The sequence below is a fragment of the Neoarius graeffei genome, chromosome 23 (assembly GCF_027579695.1).
Source record: "Neoarius graeffei isolate fNeoGra1 chromosome 23, fNeoGra1.pri, whole genome shotgun sequence".
Classification (NCBI taxonomy): domain Eukaryota; kingdom Metazoa; phylum Chordata; class Actinopteri; order Siluriformes; family Ariidae; genus Neoarius; species Neoarius graeffei.
This window is the reverse complement of record NC_083591.1, coordinates 42,864,344-42,876,726: the sequence shown is the minus strand read 5'-3', so window position 1 is coordinate 42,876,726 and position 12,383 is coordinate 42,864,344. Positions and strand designations below refer to the sequence as shown.

Here is a 12,383-nt window from a genome sequence, read left to right as displayed (position 1 = left end):
GTACATTTAATGAGTATATCTATGCTATAGTAATATTGATGACTTTGCTATTACACTTTCTCAGTATTTGGTCTCTATCTGTGTCTCAGGGAGCATCCTCCAGTCTGGTAGTGAAGTTCGCAGACACCGATAAGGAGAGGACCATCCGCCGCATGCAACAGATGGTCGGCCAGTTTGGTATCTTCAACCCTGCTGTGGCTCTGCCATTCAGCACGTACAGCAGCACCTACAGCACCTACACACACGCTGTGAGTGCACACCCACACATTCACACGTACACGGTTACACCCACCCACACGCCAACGTAAACATAACTACACCCTTAACTAGTACTCCCTTCCAAACACACCACACAAGCACACATTACATACACACAATACTAGAATAGCACACGGAATATCATTAATATATACATTCTGTATTCTTCTGCACACACTCAGGAGTCTAGGGTCATGAAGCACTCCTACCATCCATATAAACTGTTCCGGTTGCCCATATCAAAGCCCGAAGGCCTTGTCATCGTCTTTTTTTCATCAGCGTTGAATAATGCATTAACATCATTCTGATTCCCCGAGCACATGCTCAGTGAGGAACTGCGAGTTCACATGTAATTTTAACTCTGGCACTCCCTGTGGAACCTTCACTTACGAGTGCAAATCTGATTTCTGTGGCTAGGAAGGGTTTCGCCTTCGGATTTGTTTGCTTCATGAATATTTGTCTTTGATTCTAAGATGTCTTGTCATCTTACAATGTTGACATTAAGGTGGGAGGTGGGTTGGCACGTTTTGAGGTGGAGGCAATACTTTATAGCATTTTTGTTAATATTTGAAGAAAATATTTGGGACACAAACACAAAATTAGCACATCAGTCACAAAGCCTTACACAGCCATCCATAATAAAGTAGTCGCCCCCAAATCCCCCTAAATTAAATGCAGTCCGTGTATGCAAATAAATCGAAGTATTCATGAGATATTTTTATATTCATATCATTAATATTAATAGTATTAATATCATTATGACTCCAGGCTCACAAGTTCACATTTCTAAGTCTAGAATCCCAACTTTGGAATCTGCAGTGCTGAAGAGGAATGAATCCAAGGATCAATGTCATTTCTGTGATTGTGACACCGAGAGGTTATTTGCTTTTAGTATAAATACACAGGGGCGGCATGGTGGTGTAGTGGTTAGCGCTGTCGCCTCACAGCAAGAAGGTCCGGGTTCGAGCCCCGTGGCCGGCGAGGGCCTTTCTGTGCGGAGTTTGCATGTTCTCCCCGTGTCCGCGTGGGTTTCCTCCGGGTGCTCCGGTTTCCCCCACAGTCCAAAGACATGCAGGTTAGGTTAACTGGTGACTCTAAATTGACCGTAGGTGTGAATGTGAGTGTGAATGGTTGTCTGTGTCTATGTGTCAGCCCTGTGATGACCTGGCGACTTGTCCAGGGTGTGCCCCGCCTTTCGCCCGTAGTCAGCTGGGATAGGCTGCAGCTTGCCTGCAACCCTGTAGAACAGGATAAAGCGGCTAGAGATAATGAGATGAGATGAGATAAATACACAGGTGATTATCGGAAATCATGCATGCTGATTGGTTGAGTGATTCTGACTATTTCTCGATAATCACCTCAAGTGACTCAGCAAAATGGTGGCCAATCGCTTTTTCAAAGGGTGAGGAAGAGCTACAAATTATGAAAGAAAATGCTGTTCCGAAAAGCACTAAAGATGCTATGAAGTTTGGTCTAAAACTATTTAAAGGTAAGGTGGAGTTGTGATTTATTTTATCTGTTTCAAAACAAAGTATTTTATGTGACTTGGCATAGATAAGTGACATAAGTCTGCGCCGCGCCGTCATTACATTTGCAGGCCACTTTTGAAGTTTGAAATAAATAATTTTTTAATACAGTTTTTACATTTTTTAATATAATCACCTGTGTATTTATACTTAAACAATTATCCACCTCAGTCTCAATGAATATGAATGAATAATAACTTCAATTTCGTCTCAGTTATTATTTAACAGTTATTCCACGAAATCAAGTCGTACATGAGCCGATAGCCGACGAGGAGCGTAGCACTGAGTTGTCTGTAAGCCAAGTACGACAAGATTGAGTGGAATAACTGTTTTATTCTATTCACATTCACTGGATTTTGAGAAACAGCGCATTTTTATTTTTTTGCAAATTTGATAAATAAAAACTTTAAACAAAACGTCCGACAAAATCATTTCTGTTTAGAATGTAAACAAACCGGCGAAATGACAGTAGCAATTTGTGAAAAATGCTATAATAATAATTCTTGAAAAACTAAAAAAGATATTCTTACCATCAAATACTTTCATTCCATATTTTGTTGCTTTTTGTGTGTGTGTGTGTGTGTGTATTTTTTTGGTTTTATTAACCAACCTCGGTTGGTTCAGTAACCATAGATATACATAGAAGACTAGATCCCTCGTCCCCGTTGCCCGTCAACGAAGTCGAACGTCCACACATGGCGGTCATCTTACCTCAGACAGCTGGCTTACCCATTACATTGTGTTGGTAGCGATATGTACTTTTCAGATGACCGTAACTTCCTCAAATTTCAATCGATATTCAAACGGTTTGGTTTGTTATATAAAAAAAAAAAAAAAACGGAAGTATGTATTTATGATATTAATGATGAATAATCATTTTATGTTTTAAAAAAAATACATGCTGAAATTCCTGTGCTGTGAGAAGCCTAACACTGCATACTTATGGATAACTGCGGCCTTAGGACAAATAACCATACAATTTATTAACAATTTTTAGTGAAAATATTTTTACATGTGATAGGGCTGTAGGGGAAGCTAAAGTTAAATAAACAGCTTACTCACTTACAACCTCACACCCAAATGTAACAATACAGTATGATACTGTTGTTCTAGCCCGGCTGCTCATATCAGGAACTGTATTGGACATTATTTCACTAAGTAAATAACGCCACCGATTATCCTTAAAAAAATGATGTATTATCTTACTGGTGAAAGGTGATCCCGCGTGCCCTACTTTCCAGACATCGCCGGTTCGAGCAACCGAAAGCCGCGCAGAAGTCTGGCATCTCGTCACAGTCAGTAATTTATTTTCCTCTAGAAATCATAATGTAAGTTGTTTTAAATTAACCAACCTGAAAATGAAAACCATGTGCAAGTGCAACTTCAGTTATTGAAAATATTATCTCATGACCTTCCATGTAAAATTACTTGGTGCTACGAGCTAGCCTAGCATGAAACACAACTTTGACAAAGCTGCAGTAAGTCGTTTTTGAAGAGAAAAGGTACGATTTTAGCATGTTCAAGCACCCAGAATTACAACCACATTAATAATGTTTTAAGAAATCAAACCATTTGTATATACATCAAAATTTCAGCGAGATAAGAGTATAAACATTTAAGCATCTCAATGGTCTTACCTCAGTGTACCGCAAATTCTGTGGAAAAGCTTGCCTGTGGTAAGATGGCCGCCCTGTGCGGACGTTCTGGAATACGCGGTGAGGCATCTAGTCTTCTATGTATATCTATGTCAGTAACATGCTCCACCATTTTGTTCTTCTTCTTTAGGGCTTTTTGGTGGTTGGCAAACTAACTTAAAGATGCATTACCGCCACCGACTGGGCTGGAGTGTGGAACAGGAGATATTGGGGGGGGGGGACTATATTCTTTTAGCTATTTCTGTTTCTTTTAAAGACTTGGTAACAAAGCTGCCATTTTGTTTTTCTCTGCTCACGGTATATAAGCTGATATCCTAGCAGTGGAGAAGCCAATCAGAGCATGTGATTGCTCATATCCAGTGACTGTGGATAGAATAATCATATAATAATACAATATTCACTTCGCCTTCAGCAAATAATTGTTACATATGAGCATTGGATTAGATTAGATTAGATTCACTTTATTCATCCCACATTGGGGAAATTCACATGTTACAGTAGCAAGAAAATGTCAAACAGATAACAAATAAAACTGAAATAAAAATTAGACAAACGAAGGATTAAATACAGAGGGCTATTTGCATTATCCACTGTGAAAAAAGTATAGAACAATTGCCTTATTGAGAGGCTCGGAAAAATTGCACATTACAGGTAGACTCTGTATATATACACATATATATACATAAAATGTTATATATACATAAATGTTATATATATATATATATATATCTCATCTCATCTCATTATCTCTAGCCGCTTTATCCTTCTACAGGGTCGCAGGCAAGCTGGAGCCTATCCCAGCTGACTACGGGCGAAAGGCGGGGTACACCCTGGACAAGTCGCCAGGTCATCACAGGGCTGACACATAGACAACCATTCACACTCACATTCACACCTACGGTCAATTTAGAGTCACCAGTTAACCTAACCTGCATGTCTTTGGACTGTGGGGGAAACCGGAGCACCCGGAGGAAACCCACGCGGACACGGGGAGAACATGCAAACTCCACACAGAAAGGCCCTCGCCGGACCCGGGGTTCGAACCCAGGACCTTCTTGCTGTGAGGCGACAGCGCTAACCACTACACCACCGTGCCGCCTATATATATATATATATATATATATATATATATATATATATATATATAAATTTATGTATATATATGTGTATATATACAGAGTCTACCTGTAATGTGCAATTTTATATATATATATATATATATATATATATATATATATATATAAGTATGCATAAAATCTGAATTTATTTCAGAGCAGCCAAAATACGAGACATGGTAGCATAGTAACATACCAAGTATCACTGCTGCGTCACAACCACACTTTAATCTTGAGTTCACATTAAGGAGTTTTGCACATTTCCCTCTGTGTCTTCTTGGGTTTCCTTTGAGTTCTCTGGTTTCTTTCGGCCTCCCACAAACGTGCCAGTAAGTTTATTGATGGACTGGTGTTCTATCCAGTGTTCCATAGGATAGACTCCGAATCCACTGCAACCCTAACCAAGATAAGGAGACTAATCTCTTAGGATGAATGAATGAAAATATTACATTAACGGCATTTTGCAAACACTCTTATCCAGAGCGATGTACAACATACCTAGAGCAGCCTGGGGAGCAGTTAGGGGTTAGGTGCCTTGCTCAAGGGCACTTCAGCCATTCCTGCTGGTCTAGAATCGAACCAGTGACCTTTTGGTCCCAAAGCTACTTCTCTAACCATTACGCCATGGCTTCCCCTATATATGTAGGGGAATATAAGACATAAGCATTAACTCAGGCAAAATAAATGACCTTGTATAAGTAGCACAAACATTAAACCTAAAAGAAAAAAATGAAATAATTCTAAAATGCAGTCCATTTATACGTACATTCCCTGCCGTTACAGTGCAAATGTTTGAGCGGAAAAAAAAAATCTAAATATTCATGAACTACTTATCAAACGTAGGCATGCATGAAAATGCTGAATGGCATGAACGTAATTGATCATCAAGTTTCGAGTATATTTCTGGCTGAGGTAATGTATTCAAAAAAGGCGAAATGGTTGAAAATATTCATGAGCTGCTTATCGAACGATAATGGGATTAGATATAGATATACTTGTTTGATATTGCCAAATGTGGATTCCTTTAACTCCAGAAGCGAAGGCAGTGTTCAGAAGAGTGGATTAAATGCAACATTAAAATGGGGGGGGGGGGGGGCGTTTATGCTAAAGACTGATCCGTTATAATCTCATGCATGTGCCAAGGAATCTATACAGTGCTTCAGCTAGATCTACACGTCCTATATATAGAATTTACCCTAGAGGCACCCAACCTTAATTACAGTGTGATTGTGAGTGTGCACGTGAGTGTGCGTGCATCTGTGCACATTTCTTTTTTTTTTCATGAATGCAGATGTTTGAACACAGATGTAAGTGCATTTGTGCCTATCATTCCTCAGGGATGCATCGGTATCCCTTGGAGCCATGTGCACTATTATAGTTTTATTTGAGTTTTAATTGATCATATAATATTTGTACGAGTTCCGATATATATTCAACACTAGCAGATTAAAGTAGTCTAAGTCCAACATCATCTATATGTAGCATGAAGATTATTATCAACACAGTTTCCTGCAATCTTGAACTGAAAGACTTGTTCAAGATGTTCCTTGAGGTTCCATGGATACAGCTCTATAGTTGTACCTGTCTTGCAACATGAAGGTACTTGGTCTTATTGCTTCTCCACTGTCTAAGCAGATCTGCAACTCCATGAATGGCATTTAATATGCTTATCAGTTGTAATGGGTGGCACAGTGGTGCAGTGGTTAGCACTGTCAGCTCACAAGAAGGTTCTGGGTTCAAGCCCAGTGGCCGATAGGGGGCCTTTCTGTGTGGAGTTTGCATATTCTCCCCATGTTTGTGTGGGTTTCCTCCAGGTAGTCAGGTTTCCCCCACAGTCCAAAGACATCCAGTTAGGCTAACTGGCTACTCTAAATTGTCCATTGATCAAGCTTGGAAAGGGATGGGCTCTGCCAAGTTGAAATGCCCTTGACATACCAATGATGGGGTTTTAAAATGTCATCAGTGGTACCCTTGCAGGCTATGGGAAAAGAAAATCAGTTGTAATGAGATTTTGACCATGGCTGATATTTTGATGGACAAAATACCTTGTGTGCTCCAAAGGGCAAGTGGTTTTATGCAAAACACCTTACCAGGTTCAATCCAATTAAGGGCTAAGGGTCTTGCTCAAGGGCCCAACAGTGGAAGTCTGGCAATTATGGGGTTTAAATTCACAACCAGGCAGGCAGCAGAGTAGTGCAATGGGTAGCATTACTGCCTCAAAAAAGCTCCAGGTTCCAGGTTTAATCCTGAGCTCAGTATATCTATCTGTCCCTATTTGTGTTGAGTTTTGGATGTTCTGTGATTTGTCCTAGCATGTCTGTGATTTGTCCTAGCATGCATTTGGTTAGCATGTCTCCCTCTTGATCGGGAGATTGCAAGTTCTATTTGTGGTTGGGTCATACCAAAGACCATCATAAAAATGGTACCTACTACCATCTGGCAAGGCATGCTGCAATACAGATGAGAGTGGGGAGTCAAACTCTTGTGGTTACCAGAGGACTAACCCCACTGTAACCCCAGTCATGTAACAGGTGAGAGGCCAAGGGCTACAGAAATCAGTGTCGCCTTTTGCGCCATATGGTGCAGGAAGGATTTTAGACTTTGGATGTTCTTTTGGGTTCTCCAGTTTCCTCCAATTTCCAAAAATCCCAAAACCCCAGTCCCAATATGGTGAGTGAATTGATGACTCTAGGTGTAAATGCGTGTGATGGTGCCCTGTTATGGACTGGCATCCCAACCAGGGTGTATTCCTGTCTTCTCGTTTTCTGGGATTCACCATGGCCCTGACCAAGATAATGTGGTTAATGAAAATGAATGAATGAATGAAAACTTCCCAACCTTCTAGTCAGTAGCATAGCTGAGCTACTCCAAAACAAGTTTCTGCAAGTTTCAAGATCTTACTGGTTATACCACCTCCAAGGTAAGGCCAATACCAAAGCTGGCCCTGGAGATCAGGGTTTGCATTCCAGGTCATTAGAGATGATCTGCTTGGTTTTGCTGATGGTGGTGTTCTCCTCATCTTGTAGTTCCATGGATTTGAGATTCATTTCTGGCATGAAAGATCATTGATACTCAGGGAGTTGTTTCAGTTCTCATAGGGAATGAGGGGTCTTGAGGTGTTTGAGATGATGTTTGAACTCTAATTCATTGTTAGTCAAGTCGTCCTCGACATCATTCTTTATATTTTTATTTGCCATTTAAGTAATTGGTCTGTTGCAAGCAAAGGAAGAGAGAAACTGGCGACTCAAAGACTATAGCCTCTCACCACAGCCATTACGCAACTTCTTCTGGCATTTCGGACAGATACAAATTGATATCTTGTTGGCAAAGTAGCAAAATGAGGGTTTGGGATTTCTGCATTTGATTAAAATGCTCAGACCCTGATACCTTGTTGCCAAAGTGGCAACCGTCTTGTCAGGTAATTCCTGAGATTTATTACGAGACACATAACAAAATGGTGACTAAACTGCCCAGCATACCTCATGTCATTCTCACGAAAGAGGATGGAGCTTCAGGAATTCCATGAAACCCTCTGTGTTGCAAACATTTCCCCTTTATTAGAGCCACACATGTCCATTTTGCTGGTGCAGCGATAGAGGTACTGAGAGTCCCAAGACATTAAAGATGAGGTTTGTCATGTTGTCACCACCATATGCAACATGTGCTGTGCAGAGATTACACACAGTTGCATCTTTATTGGCCACTTTGCTTCCATTGCTATAACAGTCACCTTGAAAATTATGGAGGAGGTTCTAACTGTGGATTATCTTGGCTACTTGCCATTTTGCCATTAGCAACTTGCCATTACTAGAGCCTAGAGCAAGAAGGTAGTACTTTGACCACACAATGCCTTGAATTCATAAAGGATTTCACACTTAGTGTATCACTGTGTGCTTTATGATCATCTTAATAACCAGTGAACACATCTTTGATAAATTTTTATCCCCCACCCAAACAAAGTTTGGTGGGGGATATAGAAATGGGTTCCATCCATCTGTCCAGTCACGTTTTCGTTTCTGAGCCATATCTTTAAAACTACTGAAGATATCTTCATGAAACTTTGTATATATATCAAACAAGATGTGAACTGGTGCCTTTTGCTATTTTGGATTTTTGAAAAAAATATATTTTTCAAAAATTTACATAAAAAATAGATTTTGACTGAGTTTCTAAGAGCAATATTCGTTTCCAGAGCATATATCCAAAACTATAAATGATACGGATTTCAAACTTGGTATACATGTTAACAAGGTGATGTAGATGTGCCTTTTAATAATAAGAAATTTGAGAAATTTAAAATTTTCATGTTTCCATGGTAACAATTTCAGACTTAGTCTCTCAGGATAGTCTTAGGGGTAGGTTTTGTTTCCGGAGCAGAACTTGAAAACTATGAGTGCTATGGTCTTGAAAGTTGGTACATGTGTTGATTAAGTAATGTATATGTGCCTTTTGATACAAAGAAATGTGAGAAATTTTAATTTTTAGCTCACCTGGACTAAAGGTCCGGTGGGTTTATGCCATGGGCTGCTGAGGTCAGTGTAAAGAAGTAGGGTTGGTTTCCTACAGCAGAACTTGAAAAATGTGACAAATAATATCTTGAAACTTGGTATATAGTTGGTATATAGGGTGGAGGATATAGATGACTCTGTCTTGTTATCAGCAAATTGGATTCCAGTTCAGTTATAGTTGCATTAGTGGTGTAACACAATGGCATTATATGTATCTGTGTCTGTTTGGTGCTCCAAATATTCATATCTTTAACTGTATTCAGATTTAAACCAGAAGTGGAAGTGACCTAATTTTTATTTATTTATATATTTTTAATATTTGATTTATCATGAACCCTACCATTATGTCCCGGAAACACTGGAAAACATGGGGGAAGAAGAAAAATAAACAGGGCTGATCTGTGCACAGCATGTGGTCTGCGTGGGCTGCATGTAACAGCTGCTCTGCTGTTTTAAAAAGGAAATGTTAAACTAAAACTGTATTTGAATAATCGCAATACAAAATTAGCACAGGGATATTAGAGGGTTGAGCAGCCCTGAGTCTGATGAGAATGGTGGGACCAAACAGCGTAACAAAAAAAAAAAAAAAAAGAGTAGAGCAAACTTCCATCACCATTGACGAAAGCAAAAGACACACTGTAGCTCTTAATTAACGGCCAATAGACGCACATTGCACTGAGGAACTCCACTGTCACTGGCCAAGGTTGCATCTGGAGCTGCACTACAACCATCGGTCAGCAGACAAATTCAACAAGCAAAAACGATGCAAATAAATAAATACACCTCCTATTTGTATCTGTATTTGTATTCATTTAGAACACATTATCTATTTAATTTGAATAATGTATTCATGTTTGGCTACATCCCGAAAACACATGGGTCTATATTTGTGCACATGACATACTGATGCTCACCTGGTGTGCTATCAGTGTGTACACTCTTCCCTGACGTCTAATCATGGATCAACAGACGGAAGGTCCCCAGGTATTCCACAATCCACCTGCTCTCTGACCCTTATCAGTGTAAACATCAAGGACCCCAACCTAGTCTCAGCCTTTCACAAGTCCACACCCATCTCTCTCTCTCACACACACACACACACACACACACACACACACACACACACACACACACACACACACACACACACACATTATCCTTCCACTGACATAATTATTAATGCAGCTAAATAACATTATGCCTACACTGAAATCTAATCCTAATCTAATGTATTTAATGTAGTTATTTTTAAATAAAAGCTGTATTTGTACGAAAGTTGTGTTCCTCATGGGGACCAGCCAAATGTCACCACAAGGGCAACACTGCCAAATATTCTTTGTTTTAAGGAGACACCAAGTGATAAAATATTTAACAGTTATTCCACTCAATCTCGTCGTACATGAGTCAACGAGGCACACAGCACCGAGTCGTCTATAAGCGACGTACGACAAGATTGAGTGGAATAACTGTTTTATTCTATCCACATTCATTGGATTTTGAGAAAAAGTGCATTTTTATTTAAATTTTTTGCGAATTTAATAAATAAAAACTTTGTACAAAATGTCTGACAAAATCATTTCCACTTAACAAACCAGTGAAACGACAGTAGCAATTTGTGAAAAAATGTGATAATAATAATTCTCGAAAAATACAAAATATATTAATGTTCTTACCATGAAATACTTTTATTCCATATTTTGTTGCTTTTTTTGTATTTTTGGGGGGTTTTGTTTTCGACTAGAGTTTTTATTTCGTCCTCGGTTGGTTCAGCAACACGCGCCGCCATTTTGTTTTTCTCTACTCACATTATATGAGCTGATAGCCTAGTAGTAGAGTAGCCAATCAGAGTGCACAATTGCTCATATCCAGTGAATGTGGATAGAATAAATGTGTATATTTATACACACCCTTCTGGGATTGCAGCTTTATTAAATGACTTCAAGTCAATATGAATTATAAAAAAAAGAAACAGTTATCACTTCAAAAATGGCCTTAAATAATAAACAGGAGAATTCTGTCTTAAGGGAGAGACTGAACAGACCAACTCCTATCCAGATTGTCTTGTATTTATACTGAGAATATGTAATACATTTATCGTCTGTTGTGTTAGCGTATATGTGGTGCATTTTAAACCGAGAATACTGTACTTCACAATATTTACATAGTTTGCTATGTTAAATCTCATAGGCTGTGTTATTGAAACTGTCTTGCATTTTCCCTAGGATATATCACACGTTCAGCACTTTATTGTGTTAAAGTGTATAGGCAGTATTATTCCAAAGTCCTACATTTTGAACTGAGAATATTTAACACATTCAATTGTTCTCCAGGTGGGAGCTCTTTACTCTTTTACTGTTTCTGTGTGGGATGTGTTGGGTTTTAAGTTCTTGCCAATTACATTAGCATAATAATTAAGAGAATGTTCCAGAAAGAAGGTGACGCTTCTGTTAAACAGGGATTGGCAGGAGTTCGGGTTGTAAAGTGTGCCCAGAGTACACAGAGTACAAAGTAGTAGTCTTGAGATGAGAATATTTCCACACAAAGCTGTATCCAAATAGTGTAATCGTGTCAGAACAAGATAGTGAAGGCTGAGTGGATGAGTGAAACACAGGATAGAGTTGATTGGATTACTGCAAGCACTAGTCAAAATTGTAATTAACCTCAGTTCACAGATTGAAAAGCATTCCGATGATTGGCTGGAATAAATGGGACAACTGAGGCTGAATAAACCTTACTTCCCAGACAGCAATATCACCAGAAGCAGAGCTCCACCAACATAGTACATCCTTTCATTTGGGGAAAGGGAGCTTGTTGCAAACTGTTGCAAAGATAGTCATGACAAGGATTCCTTGTATTCTTCCTGAGAGCTTGGAGCACCAAAACAATCAGTGAGGCAGTTTTCCAGTCCAGGTTGAAATTACAGAACTCATCATGGCAGGAACTGTATGAGATTACAACTCACAAACTAGCAAGAGAGCTAGCTACACCAGCATTTTCAACCTAATATCTTTTCACAGCATATTAAGCTGATGTGGAAGTACCACAGGAATTTCAATATGTTCCCATGTTTGGGGGAAAGGGTAAAAGCCGTTGGCTCGAAGTTCAAGGGCAGTTGTTAAATTCCACCAATAAAATTTTGAAATACAAGATCCTTCTTCTTCCTTGTCCAGCACTGTTGCCAGGTTGGGGTCCACGTGGACCTTATTGATCCACATGTCATATTAATTGGAGTATAGTTTTACGCTGGATGCCCTTCCTGCTGCAACCCTCCCATTTCTGGGCTTGGGAAATATTCACACCTATAGGCAACTTAGAGTAATG

General features: G+C 39.4%; 1 protein-coding gene across 4 annotated transcripts in view; it reads left to right on the top strand.

Annotated features, from left to right (window-relative positions):
- Positions 1 to 12,383, top strand: part of LOC132871743 (CUGBP Elav-like family member 5) — a 472,273-nt gene that overhangs the window by 412,553 nt on the left and 47,337 nt on the right. For all 4 annotated transcript variants that reach the window (XM_060906214.1, XM_060906212.1, XM_060906211.1 and 1 more), the window contains one exon: positions 90 to 248. In XM_060906214.1, coding sequence (XP_060762197.1) covers positions 90 to 248 — 159 coding nt within the window. The remainder of the gene's footprint in view (positions 1 to 89; positions 249 to 12,383) is intronic.